Source organism: Pelodiscus sinensis, chromosome 5 (assembly GCF_049634645.1).
Source record: "Pelodiscus sinensis isolate JC-2024 chromosome 5, ASM4963464v1, whole genome shotgun sequence".
Classification (NCBI taxonomy): Eukaryota; Metazoa; Chordata; order Testudines; family Trionychidae; genus Pelodiscus; species Pelodiscus sinensis.
This window is the reverse complement of record NC_134715.1, coordinates 129,068,747-129,085,015: the sequence shown is the minus strand read 5'-3', so window position 1 is coordinate 129,085,015 and position 16,269 is coordinate 129,068,747. Positions and strand designations below refer to the sequence as shown.

General features: G+C 47.1%; 1 protein-coding gene across 1 annotated transcript in view; it reads left to right on the top strand.

The window, feature by feature from the left end:
- Window positions 1–2,091: 2,091 nt before the first annotated feature.
- The window catches only part of DDRGK1 (DDRGK domain containing 1), a 54,982-nt gene continuing 40,804 nt past the window's right edge, over window positions 2,092–16,269 (top strand). Inside the window, exons 1-2 of the mRNA XM_075931006.1 lie at window positions 2,092–2,253; window positions 15,990–16,145. Coding sequence (XP_075787121.1) covers window positions 2,166–2,253; window positions 15,990–16,145 — 244 coding nt within the window. The 5' untranslated portion in view covers window positions 2,092–2,165. The remainder of the gene's footprint in view (window positions 2,254–15,989; window positions 16,146–16,269) is intronic.

Sequence of the window (16,269 nt, the reverse complement as noted above, 5' to 3'; positions counted from 1 at the left end):
AAAAGTATGTAGAGGCTGTCAGGGCTGTTCCCCACTCTGGCACTCTGAGGGTGTGTCTACACAGCACCCGCAACTTGAAATAAGATACACAATTTTCATTACACAAATTGCATAGCTTGTTTCAAGTCTATTTCGAAATAGCTTATTTCATCATTTGGTGCTATCTACACAGCTCCAAATTTCGAAATACAGCGCTATTTTGAGCCATCTCTTACTCCTTGTACAATAAGGTTTATAGAGATGGCGAAATAGCACGTCCGCTATATTTTGAAATAGCGGACTTGTTCAAAAGACACGGGGTAGCTATTTCTGGATACCTTTGGTATCCCAAAATAACTTTGCTGTTTTGAGATACCCCAAGAGACCTTAAATACCTTGCCTCTATAGGCTCTGCTTACAAAAACTCCCCCGAGCCACAGATTTACTGACTTTGGGAGGTAGCTGCCACCACCAAGTGAAACAAAATAAACCCCTTTCTTCTTGAACCCAAGAAGAAAGCATTTGGACTCCTTCCAGAGGGGAAGCGCTCAAGCTCTTTTACCACATGAGAGCTTGGAAAAAAAGAGAAAACAAACTGCAGTCTTTGATAGCTGACCTCTCACAGTAGGCAGACACACACAGAGAGACCTCCTGGTTCTTTCCAGGACACAAAAATCAAATAATCACCTTTAAAAAGGTCATTTTATTAACAAAACAAAAATATATACTTAGTAAAGCATACTTGATTGCTAGATGTTACAGAGCAACTGCGTAAACCAAATTAAAATACAGAGAACATCTCTGGGTACAGCTTAGATAGTGAATGGGGGGAAGCATGTGGATTTCACACAGAGGAGCTTAACCAAACCAAAACAAAGAAAAATACCCTGATTGTGACTAAACATACATTCCTCTCTCTACTCACAATCCCTGATGATCCATACTTCAAGGACCAGTTCAGTGCAACCTGAATATCTGAGCATAAGCTTCCTTGGGTAAAAACCACTTTGTCAGATGCATGAAATGTCTACTCCATGCACCTGATGAAGTGGCTTTTACCTAGGAAAGCTTATGCCCAAATAAATCTGATTGTCTTTAAGGTGCCACAGAATTCCTCGTTGTTTGTGCAGATGTAAACACAGCTGCCTCTCTGAGATCTGAACTTTATGGCGATGCTGAGTGTAAGGGACCATCCACCGCAAAGGCAAGGTTGCCAGGGTATCAAGATAGACCGGCTGACCCCTGCGGACTGTGACTGCCTGCTAAGGGTGTCTTTGTGCCTACGGAGCTCATACTTGATGCAGCCAGTTTTGGGCACCAGGGTGGCCAGCACTTGCCTAGGCTAAGCACATGGGCTATGTCTACACAGGCATGATTTTCCGGAAATGCTTTTAGCGGAAAAGTTTTCCGTTAAAAGCATTTTCGGAAAAGCACGTCTAGATTGGCAGGACGCTTTTCCGCAAAAGCACTTTTGGCAGAAAAGCATCCCTGGCCAAGCGAGACTCGCTTTTCCGCAAAAAAGTCCCGATGGCCATTTTCGCGATCGGAGCTTTTTTGCGGAAAACAAATCTCTGCTGTCTACACTGGCCCTTTTGCGCAAAAGTTTTTCGGAAAAAGACTTTTGCCCGAACGGGAGCAGCATCGCATTTCCGCAAAAGCACTGACAATCTTACATGAGATCGTCAGTGCTTTTGCGGAAATTCAAGCGGCCAGTGTAGACAGCTGGCAAGTTTTTCCGGAAAAGCAGCTGATTTTGCAGAAAAACTGGCCAGTCTAGACACAGCCATGGAGGGCACCCAGAGCCCCACTGCAGCTGAGCCAGGCCAGCCCCTGCCAGGGCCCCCTCCCCCACTGGGGCAGCCAGGCCCTGCAGCTGCCTAGGCCCATCTGTGCCCTGCACAGCTGTTCCCGACCCCTCCCTCCCTTTGCTGGCATTGAGGTCTCCATTGCAGGCAGCACCTTAGCCACCCCTGCCCTGCCAGCCACTGGAACAGGCACCGAACAGGCCACCCCTCAATGGGGGCCTCCCCAGCGCCATTCACTTCCGGGCTCGGAGGCGGAACGTACCAAGCCTCACTCGCCCACCCCCTGAGCTGCGTGCTGTGGAACCGGCCGGTTGGGGACGGAGAGGGGCGTGGCCAGGGCGGCGCGCGGAGCGGGGGGGTGGGGGGCAGTCACGTGGGAAGATGGACCCGGTGCTGTACGTGCTGGCCGCGGCGCTGCTGGCCGCTCTCCTCGTGTTCGCCACCCGGCTCCGGGGCCAGGCGCGGGCGGGTAAGCGGAGCCTCCCTCCCCCCCCGCCTGCACCTCGCAGGGCCCGGCCCGGGCATGGGGCTGCCGAGCTCCGGGGGGCTGTGCAGGGGGGCCCTGTGCAGGGGGGAGTAGAGGGTGGGAGGGTCCTAGGGGGAGGGGGGCTGTGCACAGGGTGTAGAGGGTGGGGGGTTCCTGCGCAGAGGGGAGCGGGGGGGGGGAGTTGGGAGGGCCCCTGTGCATAGGGGAGTAGAGGGGGGCCCCTGTGCATAGGGGAGTAGAGGGGGGCCCCTGTGCATAGGGGAGTAGAGGGGGGAGTGGGGGGTGGGTGAGTAGAGGGGGGCCCTGTGCAGAGGGGAGTAGAAGGTGGGGGAATAGAGGGGGGGCCCTGTGCAGGGGGGAGCAGAGGGTGGGGGATTCCTAGGGGGAGTAGAGGGGGCGCCCTGTGCAGGAGGGAGTAGAGGGTGGGGGGGGGCCCTGTGCAGGGGGGAGTAGAGGGTGGGGGATTCCTAGGGGGAGTAGAGGGCATGCCATGCGCAGGGGGAGTGGAGGGTTCCTGAGGGGAGTAGAGGGGGCACCCCTCACAGGGAGTTAAGGGGGCCACCTGGGGTTCTTAACCTGGGGTGCAAGCACCCCCGGGGGGGGGGGTGTGAGATGCCCTTTCTGGGCGTGTGAGACGTGCCTGATTATTATGGTATATCTTAGGTTTAAAGAACTGACTGACTTCAATGATTTTTAATAAGGGGTGCAAGAACATATTTTGAGAACCAAAGGGGTGCAGGCTACAGTAAGGTTAAGAACCACTGGACTAGAGGGTGGGGGCACCTGGCGGTGGTAGGGGGCCTGCCCCCATGAGGAAGTTGTAATGTGGTGTTTCCACAGCCTGTTCCTTTTTGACTGTGGGGATTCCTTACCAGGCACCTGCTTTATATCTGCCCTGATCAGTGAAATGTGACCTGTTCTACTCATTTTGGGGGAGACAGTATTCGTGCTTCACTTTCTTACTCTCCATTTATGGGTGGCTGTGGTATTGCAGTAGCAGCAGCTGGCTGTGCTTGGGAGAATCCAGGCCCTATTGTGCAAGGAGCTGTAGGCGTGCACCGAAGGAAGCTAGTTCCTGTCTCCAAAGGTTATAGTCAGAGTAACTGCTGACTGTTCCCTGCAGGAAAATGCAAAGAAAAAAATCCTGGCTGGTTTCCTGCTATCCGGCTGGATATACTGATTGAAATTGCCTCTTGAGGGCATTTCTGCTGTTCCCTTCATAGGAATACATCATTTCCTGGGTCAGACCCACTTAGTGGTCAGTTTCCTCAAATATCCTGCCTCAGATATTGATCAGACTGGATGCTCCAGATCCTGAAGAAAGCAGAATCTGATTCCCTGGTAAAGAACTTAGGCTCCAGTGGTGAAATGCTTTCTGTGAGTTGTGGATATTCCTCATGCCCTGGTCCAGTGGTCCCCAACGCGGTGCCCGCGGGCGCCATGGCGCCCGCCGGGGCATTTGTGTGCACCCGCCGACAACCTGGACGGCCCTGGCGCGCAGTGCACAGGAGGCGCTGGCCCCAGGCGAGCAACACGCACCGGCGCAAGGTGCGCGGCGCTCGGGTGGCCCCAGCTCCGGGGCACATGCAGACGCTCGAGCGGCGCCGGTGCCAGCCCCAGGCGCACGGCACAAAGCACTTGGGCGGCCTCGGCCCCGGGCGCAAGGTGCTCGGGCAGCCCCGGCCCTAGGGCACATGCCGGCGCCAGGTGCAAGGGCATTCCCGTCCCCTGGCGTGCCCCCGGACAAGTGGCCCCACCTCCCGGGCACCTGGCGTGTGAGTGGCCCCACCTCCCGGGCACCTGGCGCGTGAGTGGCCCCACCCCCGGGCGCCCGGGAGCCTCTAAAGGTTGGGGACTACTGCCCTGGTCTGTGAGATTTGTTTATACGTGGAATAGAGCAACTCCTCAGACTGTATTAGAAAGCAGTTCCTATCCCAAGTCCTCTCCTAGCAGATCTGTGTACAGATGTGGTCTCCTCACCTCAAAACTTCCACACAGTGTGCAGCGGCAGTCAAAAAGGCAAATAGGATGCTAGGAATTATTAAGATGTTGTACCAATAAAAGCAAGCAGGATCTTATGAGGGGGATAAGGCAAAAGCCACATTTATTGTAAAGATAATAATAAAAAATAAAGAAAAGATAGAAGCAAACAACGTTGTTTAACTACTTAACCCTTATACATATAAATATTCATTCATCCATTCATTCAGGTTCTGTGTATTGTTATAGTTACCAGCCTGGAAGTTGCTTGTGACAGAATACTGGCCAGGTACTCTGTACACAAGTGATGGTAGTGGGGAGCGAAGTCCTGATCAGATGCGCATCTGAAGCTCCTGGTAGGCTGGCAGCAGAACCTTGGACTCTGGTTCCATAGTCTTTTAGTCCAGTTCTTATAGGAATTTCTTCCTAGGCCAGTCTATGGAAATTGCTGCATCATGCTGATGTCTCCAGGGTGGCTGCCAGGTGCTCGTCAGTGATCTCATCGGGTGGACCTCCAGTACTTGGTTCTCTCCACTTGACACCTTTTGGTTGCACTGGCACCTGACGCCTTCTTCAGCCCTTTGTTGCTGTATTCTCAGGCTGGCACCTCTCAGAACCATTCATTCATCATCCAAGCACTCTCTCTCTCTTACATACATTCCCTAATTAATGTTTAATAATAAAAGTTGTAGTTACAAAAGTTTCTGGGTGGTATTGCTTAAAACATTCTCTGAGTGCTGAGTAAAGTTACATGACCTAATACATTGTATTCTAAAGGGGCAATAATAATAATAAATCTAAATATTTAACAATCTTAACTAATAATAATAATAATAAGAAGAATTAATAATAAATCTAAACACTTTAAGTTGTGGGGAACAAATTATGGGGAGTCACTTCCATTTGGGGGAATCATTTTCAATACATTAATATATTATCCCTACATAGAAAGGGATAGAAAATAAGACCCAGAATATCTTACTGCCCCTGTATAAAACTATGGTACACCCACATCTTGAATACTGTGTACAGATGTGGTCTCCTCACCTCAAAAAAGATATTTTGGCCTTGGAAAGGGTTCAGAAAAGGGCAAGTAAAATGATTAGGGGTTTGGAACGGGTCCCATATGAGGAGAGGTTAAAGCGACTGGGACTTTTCAGTTTAGAAAAGAGGAGACTGAGAGGGGATATGATAGAGGTCTATAAAATCATGAGTGGTGTGGACAGGGCCGATAAAGAAAAGTTATTTATTAGTTCCCTAAATAGAAGAACTAGAGGACACCAAATGAAATTAATGGGTAGCAGGTTTAAAACTAATAAAAGAAAGTTCTTCTTCACACAGCGTGTAGTCAACCTGTGGAACTCCTTGCCAGAGGAGGCTAGGACTATAATAGAGTTTAAAGAGAAGCTAGATAATTTCATGGAGGTTAGGTCCATAAAAGGCTATTAGCCAGGGGATAAAATGGTGTCATTGGCCTCTGTTTGTCAGAAGCTGGAGAGGGATGGCAGGAGACAAATCGCTTGATCATTGTCTTCGGTCCACCCTCTCTGGGGCACCTGGTGTTGGTTACTGTTGGTAGACAGGATACTGGGCTAGATGGACCTTTGGTCTGACCCAGTATGGCCGTTCTTATGTTCTTATGAAAATTATGAAGTGCACAGACCAGTCAAAAACCGAAAATAACCCACTTTGCAAGCAGTAGAAGTAACAACCCCCCACTATTTGTTGGGCTGGGAGATGAGAGTGAAGAACTGTGTGTGTAAGAGAATGACAGACACACATGCAGTGTGTGAAAGTGACAGATTTGCATTGCCAACCTCCCTCCATCCCCTTGTCTCTGTGTGGAGTTAGGGTACAGGAGTGGGGGGTAGGAGGGACACCTTGACGTCAGCCCCCCCTTCTTCCTCCTACACCCTGCACAGCAAGCAGGAGGCTCCCACGGGGGCAGCTCCAAGGCAGAGGGCAGGAGCAGCATGACAGTGGGTGGAGAGGCAACTGAAGAGCCAGCACTTGATAGCTTCCTGGCCAAACCAGTCAGGATCACCTGTCAGAGGCTCCAAGATCTACCAGTAGATCCCGATCGACTGGTTGGTGACCACTGGTGTAAAACTTGCTGCAGTTTCCTTGCAGCCCAAATGTGGTCACAAGCTTTCCAGACCAGTGCATTTTAAAAGTCAAAGGAGAGGGTTTTTGGCTGTGCAGACCTGCCCTTGGGTCTTCATTAGACATGTTTTTGCTGGGATAGTAATGTTGGTTAGCGTGTGAAACTGACCTTTTGCTATCAACAAAAGCGCTGAAAAAGGCAGTAACACCAGCATACAAGTGCTTTTGTTGGTATGCCTTTTGTCACTTGCCAGATTAGTATAAGCTGTACTGGCAAAAGCACTTTTTTGTTGACACACACTGTGTCTGCCACAGAAGGGTTTGTGTTAGCCAGCCGTACCTTTTCTAGTGTAGATATGGCCTTAGTTCCACAATAGCCCAGGAACTTGCTGTTACGTAAGGCAGAGCAGCCAGATGCCTCCATCATCCCTGTCTTAAATGAGGTGACGGTAAAACTCTTGTTGGGGAGAGGCAATTCTCGATTTAGTCCTGAGTGGAGTGCAGAATCCAGTCCAGGAGATAACCATTACAGGACCGCTTGGGAATAGTGACCATAATATAATAACATTTAACATTCCTGTGGTGGGAAGAACACCTCAGCAGTGCAGAACTCTGGCACTTAATTTCAGAAGGGGAATTACACAAAAATGAGGAGGTTAGTTAAACAGAAATTAAAAGGCACACTGACTAGAGCCAAATCCCTGCAAGCCATATGGAAACTTTTTAAAGACACCATAATAGAGGCCCAACTTAAATGTATACCACAAATTAAAAAACATAGTAAGAGACCTAAAAGAGTCACCGTGGCTTAACCACCGTGTAAAAGAAGCAGTGAGGGACAAAAAGGCATATTTTAAGAAGTGGAAGTCCAATCCTAGTGCGATAAATAGAAAGGAACATAAACACTGTCAAATCAAGTGTAAAATTGTAATAAGAAAAGCTAGCCAAAAACTCAAAAAGAAATAAGAAAATGTTTTTTTAAGTACATTGGAAGCAGGAAGCCTGCTAAAAAACCTGTGGGTCCCCTAGACAATCAAGATATAAAAGGAGCAATCAAGGAAGATAAAACCATTGCGGCGAAACTAAATGATTTCTTTGCTTCAGTCTTCACGGCTGAGGACGTTGGGGAGTTTCCCAAATCTGCACCGTCCTTTGTGGGGGGTGAATCTGTAGAACTGTCCCGGATTGAAGTGTCATCAGAGGAGCTTTTGGAACAAATAGAAAAACTTAATGTCAACAAATCTGCGGGACCGGATGGCATTCATCCAAGGGTTCTAAAAGAACTCAAATGGGAAACTGCTGAACTTTTATCTGTGGTTTGTAACCTAGCCTTTAAATCAGCTTCCGTACCTAATGACTGTAAGGTAGCTAACGTGACACCAATATTTATCTAGGGACGATCCTGGCAATTACAGACCGGTAAGTCTAACTTCAGTACCGGGCAAATTAGTCAAAACAATAGAAAAGAATAAAATTGTGAGGCATGTAGAAGAACATAATTTGTTGGACAACAGTCAACATGGTTTCTGTAAAGGGAAATCATGTCTTACTAAACTATTAGAAACAAAATACAGGACTATGTAGCACTTTAAAGACTAACAAGATGGTTTATTAGATGATGAGCTTTCGTGGGCCAGACCCACTTCCTCAGATCAAATAATGGAAGAAAATAGTCACAACCATATATACCAAAGGATATGTTTTAAATTGTATCCTTTGGTATATATGGTTGTGACTATTTTCTTCCACTATTTGATCTGAGGAAGTGGGTCTGGCCCACGAAAGCTCATAATCTAATAAACCATCTTGTTAGTCTTTAAAGTGCTACATTGTCCTGCATTTTGTTTCAACTACACCAGACTAACACGGCTACATCTCTATCACTAAACTATTAGAGTTCTTTGAAGGGGTTAACAAACATGAAGACAAGGGGGATCCAGTAGATATAGTATACTTAGATTTTCAGAAAGCCTTTGATAAGGTCCCTCACCAAAGGCTCTTGTGTAAATTACATTGACATGGGATAAGAGGGAAGGTCTTTTCATGAATTGAGAACTGGCTAAAAGACAGGAAACAAAGGGCAGGAATAAACAGTAAATCTTCAGAATGGAGAGGGGTAACTAGTGGTGTCCCCCACGGGTCAGTCCTGGGACAAATCCTGTTCAACTTATTTATAAATGATCTGGAGAAAGGGGTAAGCAGTGAGGTGGTAAAGTTTGCAGATGATACCAAACTGTTTAGGATAGTCAAGACAACAGCAGACTGTGAGGGACTCCAAAAAGATCTCACCAACCTGAGTGACTGGGCAACAAAATGGCAAATGAAATGTAATGTGGATAAGTGTAAAGTAATGCACATCGGGAAAAATAACCCCAACTATATGTACAGTATGATGGGGGCTAATTTAGCTATGACAAATCAGGAAAGGGATCTTGGCGTTATCGTGGGTAGTTCCCTGAAAACTTCCACACAGTGTGTAGGGACGGTCAAAAAGGCAAATAGGATGCTAGGAATTATTAAGAAAGGGATAGAAAATAAGACCCAGAATATCTTACTGCCCCTGTATAAAACTATGGTACGCCCACATCTTGAATACTGTGTACAGATGTGGTCTCCTCACCTCAAAAAAGATATTTTGGCCTTGGAATGGGTTCAGAAAAGGGCAACTAAAATGATTAGGGGTTTGGAACGGGTCCCCTATGAGGAGAGGTTAAAGCGACTGGTACTTTTCAGTTTAGAAAAGAGGAGACTGAGGGGGGATATGATAGAGGTCTATAAAATCATAAGTGGTGTGGAGTGGGCTAGGACTATAACAGAGTTGAAAGAGAAGCTAGATAATTTCATGGAGGTTAGTTCTATAAAAGGCTGTTAGGGGCCTCTGTCAGGCTCGAGAAGGATGGCAGGAGACAAATCGCTTGATCATTGTCTTCGGTCCACCCTCTCTGGGGAACCTGGTTCTGGCCACTGTCGGCAGACAGGACACTGGGCTAGATGGACCTTTGGTCTGACCCAGTACGGTCGTTCTTATGTTCTTAGAAATACCACTTCCTGAACTCAGGACTTTTGCAAGCCAGGGCGAAACAGGAATAGTATTTTGTCTTGTTTTAAAAAACCCTCGAAAACAACTTTCTTCTAAAACCTAACTTATGTTGAAGCCCAGGCTTCTATTTGTTTATGATCTGTGATCCCAAACCACCTTTCTTTAAAAGGGGGTTTGGTTTGGATTCGTTTCTATTCAGAATGTTTTAATTGGGTTGAAACTTTTTTCCCCAATGGCATTTTGTGACACCACCTGACTTTGGCCTCAGACAGACCTGTTTTATTGATTAATGATTTATATTGATTTCTGTAACCTCAAAGCACTCGACAGCATTGCAAGTCTTGGGCTTGATCCTGGCCTCCTTGCACACCAAAAAATTGTTTTCAAATCTCCTGGCACTCCCATGTATGTAGTAATGGTAAGATAAAATCTGCCACGGGGGTTATTTCACTTCACTTTCTTCTGTGGCAGAAAGCAGCAGCTATTACAAATCTGCTAGTAATTCTACATCCCATTGTGCCTTAGGCCAGAGGTCTTCAGCATGAGGGCTTGCAAATTGGTTTAAGGGCTTGTGATAATCCTCACAAAGGGAGTTCTGTATGTCTGGATAGAGGTCCCAAAACTTCTCTGATGTAATGAGAGGTCACAGTCAGGGAAAGGTTGAGAACTGCTGTTTTAGAGAAGGGTTCAGTGAGCACAAGTGTTCAGCGTCACAGTTTCAGGTAACTGCATTTGTATTTCTTACTCTGTGGGTGCCTTTAATCCTAGCCATCACCTCTCTTGGATGGACACCTGTCTCTCACTTGTGATTATAGATTTTAAGGCTGCACAACTCCCTAACCTACACTTTATCCCCACAAGCTAATTTGCCATCTGTTTTTCTGTGAGTACACTGGTTCTAGCCCTTGTAGAGTATCCCCCGCTGTCATAAGATCTCACAGTTCTTTCTAAGCAAGCATGTTTATTCATAAGGTGAAGATTTAGTCCTGGGCATTTTTAATGAGTCATGGACAGGTCCCGGGCAATAAACAAAAATTCATGGTCCTGTGACTTGTACTGTATATCTCTGACTAAATGTTTGGTATTCTGGGTGGCTTGGAGGCATAGCTGCTGCTCTGATTCGGAGAGGCCCAGAACTGCCACTAACTCTGCTAATGAGGGTGGTCCAGGACTGTCACGAGTGCATCTGGCACTAGGGTCAGTCACACCTGCAGGCTGCAGAAGTCGCAGGGGTCCTGGAAAGTCACACAGTCTCAGCCTTATTCGTAAAGGGAAAACGTTACATGCACGTATATGAAAACGACAAAAGAAACGACAGGCAGACTGAAAAGGTCACTCCCTCCTAGCCTTCCACTCCAACACAGAGCTCTAGTACCGTTTTCTTGGATGTCACAAGCTGAGTTAGTTTCTGGATGGGGGCGGGGGATTGTCTTGCAGGAAATGGGGTGGAGATGGCTTATTTGAAGCATATATTTGTGAGGCAGTTGTTACAGCAGTGTTTATCACAATGTAAATGCGGTAGGTGGTGCTGTTTCTTCTGAATCAGCACAAAGCTAGTGACCATTAGGGCAGTGTTGAAAAGCTGCCATGAAAATCTGCAGACCAGGCATGATAGGGGCTTACCATGCTATTAAATGGTGATGTGAGCCAAGGAGCGAGAGTATTTACATGCTGATTAAAAAAAAAACTGCTTTGCTGTGGACAAGTAAAACTGTGTAAAGTTGTATAAGGAGCACTCTCCTCTCTCAGGTCAAATAAAGTATCTACAAGAAAGTGCCTCTAAGTATTGTGGGGCATGAAAGAACTTGTGGTACTCTGGGAACGGGCACAAGGGGATAGATTTTCTGTTCATATCCTCTAGAGCACCAGCATTGTCCAATGTCAGAAGACAGGATACTGGACTAGATGGACCTTTGGTCTGATCCACGGTGGCTGTTTTTATTTTCTATAATGTTATAATCTAATGCCTTTGCTAAATTCCCATTTGGAAAACTTTTCTAAATCTACTTGCACTTTCATTGGGTGGCTTGTATTTTTCGTCCATCTTTTAGCTTCATGTAGTGTTGCATTGTATGGTGTTTGCTGTAGAGCCAGGTGAATTGATTAATATATAAACACTTCTGTTTTTAAACTGCTTTAGGCTCTTTTAGGGATTCTTGTTTTGCCACACTAGGTTAGTTTCAAAAATCCAAAATGTAGCTGCTTTTGCAGCCTACACATGAAAGGATCAGCTTCTTGGGGAACTAAAGTGTCTGCGAAATGTAGAAATGCTAAATCATATAACTGGAGCTATTGAAAAACTCTGATCAAATTAAACATGCACCTCCAAGGTATATCGGTTTTCCAGTTCTGCTGTTTTGTTTCTTGGTTTTGGTGTTGTCCTTCAGTTGGAGGCTTGGCTGTGCCTTATTATATTTAGCTCAGGGCTTATACAGGCAGTTCCCGGGTTATGTACAAGATAGGGACTGTAGGTTCGTTCTTAAGTTGAATTTGTATGTAAGTCGGAACTGGTACATATTGTAGGGGAAACTCTAGCCAAACATTTCTCCAGAGCTCAGTTTTATTCTCCCACACCTCACTTCCCTCAGTCCTTTATTCTCAAGCTGAGGTGTCTGCTGAGAAAAGCCGCTCCGCGTCTCCCTGGTCTGCTGGGGGGGGGGGCGCTAGCTTCGCGTCTCCCTGGTGTGCTGGGGGGAAGCAGCTAGTGTGGGGTTGCCTCACCCCGTTTTTAAGTAGGGATCCGATGTAAGTCGGATCCATGTAACCCGGGGACTGCCTGTAGTGTGCTTTATTCTGTACAAAGCTGGTCTTGATAAGGCCCTGTCTGGCAATCTAAATAGGCAAGCGATACAGGTCAGTTACTCTGTGCATTCAGGGGCCATAAGATGCATTAGGTTTTTAGTTTTAAACAAAGTAAATACTGTTTTCTTTGCTGAATTAACACTGTTAGATTTGGGGACTAACCATGTCTTCTGGGGCGATTTGAGTCAAGGTGATGCGGTCACTGTGTGTGCATGTTTTGTCCTTGTGAGAGCTGAGAGCCAGGTTTGAAATGAACAAACGCTTTATAAATAGATTTATTTCTCATGAAATACATAACAGCCTGTGCTTCACAGGAATTGGGTTCTGGTTTTTTGTTTTTTTATCGCAAAATAAATGAGCGCTAGAATGTCACAACTGAGGCACTATGCAGGAATGGCTTTAACATTTCACAGGTGTGTTGAGTCCTTTTAGATTATAGGATACCAAGCCTTGAATGGTAGGATATTTTCTTTAAGAAACTAAAGGTACATCTACACTACATGCCTCTGTCGCCAGAAGCATGTAGATTAGGCTACCAGACATAGGAAAATGAAGCGGCGATTTAACTAATCGCCGCTTCATTTAAATTTACATGGCTGCCGCGCTGAGCCGACAAACAGCTGCTCAGCCGCTTCATTTTCCTATGTCTGGTAGCCTAATCTACATGCCTCTGGCGACAGAGGCATGTAGTCTAGACGTACCCTAAGAAATACTACTGTCTGTTTAGTCTAATGCCTCCGTAAATAATGTGTCCGAAAACACATCTTGGAATTTTTAATGATCGTTACAATGCACCATAATAAATATCAGGAGTGTACAGGAGCTCACTGAATCATTTTATAGCTCTCAGACTCATGCTAGGTGCTTCACAAATAAGACAGATGCGCTGCCCTAAAGCACTTACTCTGAACATTTTAGATCTGATACAGTGAGTAAGGGTGGCAGACGGAAGGGGCTGGATGGGGTGAGGACGGAGGGGAAAGTATACTGGTACAGGCTGGTATTGTCTGCTGCTAAGAAATTGGCCGAACTAGCGTTTTGTGCATGTAGCCAGAGTTAAAGTGCTGCCGCAGCTGTGCTTTAATGTGGCTGTGTAGTCCCTGCTCCAGCGCTGAAAGAGAGCTCTGCCAGGGCTCTAATAAATAAGCCACCTCCTAGCACTTACTGTAGCGCTGTCTACGCTGCCAGGTACAGCGCTGAAATGTGCATTGCTTGGGGGGGTGCGTTTCACACCCCTGAGCGAGGAAAGTTTCAGCGCTGTGCATGACAGTGCAAACAACTGTCCCAGTAAAGCAATTTAAGTTATTCACACCTGGGTGAGGAGAATGAGGCTTTCCACTTGTGCATACGGCTGTGACTTCCTCAAGGATGTGGTCGTGCATTGTTTTCCCTTACGGTCAATACCACAACAGAAGTGTCAGGAAAGGATCCCAGAGAAGGGGTATTGACATAGTAGAGCCGAGCGCCCCACACTAGCGATGCGCTTACACACATGCTTAACTTTTTTTAAAGTGAGCAATCCCCTTGCATGTTGAAAGTTAAGATTTCGGTGAGGCCATCCATGCGCCAGAGCAAACCATGTGCTTAAGTGTTGTGCTGGGCCAAAGCACTCCAGGTGTTCCAGGATCGAGTACCTCATATAGGTGGCAGCTGGTAAAAAGTCATGGACCTGCTTGGGGGACAGGTGGATCATAGAGGCATGGAGAGTGGCATGGTTGGAGCAGCAGCAGAGACCGGATGAGATGTGTGACTGGATGAGGAGATAGGGGTGGAATTACGTTGTTGACAAAGTATAAATTTGATGCAGTAGATACTTGGCAAATCGGGTCAGAGGACAGGAAAGTTGTGGGGGGGTTGGAGAAAGCTGTCCCACGCTGTTAGTACTCTTCAGCCATGCTTTGTACCCTTTGAGTAGGTAGCTAGACTCAAGCATTGTCGTACATGTGTGCGAAACATGATTTAGGTAACTTGTCTCTTGTGAACTGTGATCCACCAGTAGGGTTGCCAAGTGTCCAGTTTTCACCAAGACTGGTGGATCACGGGTAATTGTGGGCCCTGTCTGGTTTAAAAAAAAAAACCCAGAAAATACTGGACATGTAAAATACTTCCCGCCCCCCCCCCCCCCCCCCCCCCCAACTAATTTTTTTCCCTGTCATGTTCGGAATTTTTTGTGAAAGTATCTGGCAATCCTATCCACCAGCTCCCTCTTCCATAGTCCTATATGCTGGGGATAACCATGCTCAAGTCAGGATAGGAAAATGAGACACTCTGGCATGCACCAGTTGTGTTCTGTCGTCCGTCCTTGTTGATGAAGTTTTGTTCCAAGAGCAGCAATACATGCATTACTCTGTGGAAAATACACACACGGTCACAGGTTTCAACAGTCCTGATAACGTCAGGTCTGAATAGCTGAAGTGCAAAAATACCCCCCCAAAATCTGAATTCTCCGAAAGGAAGAAAGACACTTTTGGGTCCCACGTTCTGCTAATTCAGATATGACGGAACCAGTTTTCTTACCACATATGACGAGTGTGTGTGTGTAAAAATCAATCTCATATTGGACTGAAAAAAGTAAATACAGCAAAAACGGTCCTCCCCCCCTTTTTTAAGGACATTTCTAAGAGCCATGGGACCATAATCAAATGACAAAGCCTCTTCACCTACATGGTCATAACAGTATTTCAGGTTCATAACAGTATTTCAAGGGCCTGTCCATAGACTTTTTATGTCCCCTTCCTCTCTAATAACAGTAGTACCAAGAGACCACAATCAGCATTGGAGGGCCATTGTGCTAGACACCCACCTCTTCCCCGCAGGAGACTGTCCCTGCTTGAAGAGACTAGACTCTAAATAAATAAGATGGATAAGACTCGTCCCTGTTTTACTGGTGGAGAACTGAGACCAGAAGGCCGGTTTTTAAAGGTGCTTAAGGGTCCAGATACTCCAAGATATTCAGACTCCTTTCGTCCATTGATTGAAATTAATTTCAGTGGAAGCTAGGCACCTACGTACCTCAAGGTGCAGGATGTCGAGTGGGATCAATGGGCGTTAGATGCCTTAGGTGCTTTTGAAAATCCCCCTCGGATCCCAAGTGCCTTTAACCCAGGGAGATTAAGGGTGGTGTTTTCCAAATGCTCACTGTGTGCTTGACTCCTGCATATCTGAATCATGTTGATTCTAGGAATGTGAAGGTTTAAATGGTTTAACTGGTGGGGCTGGAGCAGCTCCCTGCCTGCCACGAGCAAGGGACTGCTGCAGTGCCTGGGCACCCCACAGGCAGGTCATCTCTGCCTGGGATGCTGGAGCAGCCCCTGCCTTTGCTGCACCCTGATCAGTCACAGAAAGTCACACTGCTCCAGCGTCCTGGCCAGTGCAGCACCTGCCTGTGGCAACAGGAGGGAGGTGGCATTTCCAGGCCAGCAACGGGGAGGGGGGAGGAAGGGGCGGGAGAGCCTCCAGCTGGGCTGGAGCAACCCCCATGCACCCTCTTAAACCAGTGAGCCAATTAAATGGGATTTTACATCCAGAGGTGGAATTTGCTTATGGTGACTTCTGCTGCTCCTTCTGGCCACCCTTCTTGAATGTCGGACAAGAGGCAGAAGAGAAACAGCATCTTAATAACTGGGGGGGGGGGGGGGGGAGAGGAAATGACTTTACTCGGTCTTACGGCTGCAAGCCATCCAGACCACTCGTGTATCACTAATTGCCCGTCAGCTCGCTCCTTTCACCCTTGCAAAGGGATAGCTGCAGTAGCTCAATATCAAACCTCTCCTTTAAAATGTCCCCCTTCCAGCCGACGAGGAGCACCAGCGAAATGTGGCAACCGCAGTGGCGCGGCCTCGGCCTCACGTCGAAGAGCGGGGAGAGGGGATGCCCAGACGCCGACGGAACATGGGCAGCAGGATGCTCGCCCAGAGGAGAGCGCAGCAGGCAGAAGAGGGGATGGAAGGTAACTTCTGATTCAGCTCCACTTTTAAAAACAGATTGGGCTAGCAGGTGGGCTTGGTTTGGCCTAGGTACACGATAAGCCTCTTAGAATATGCTGGCCAGCTGTTCTGAATGGAGACTGCAGA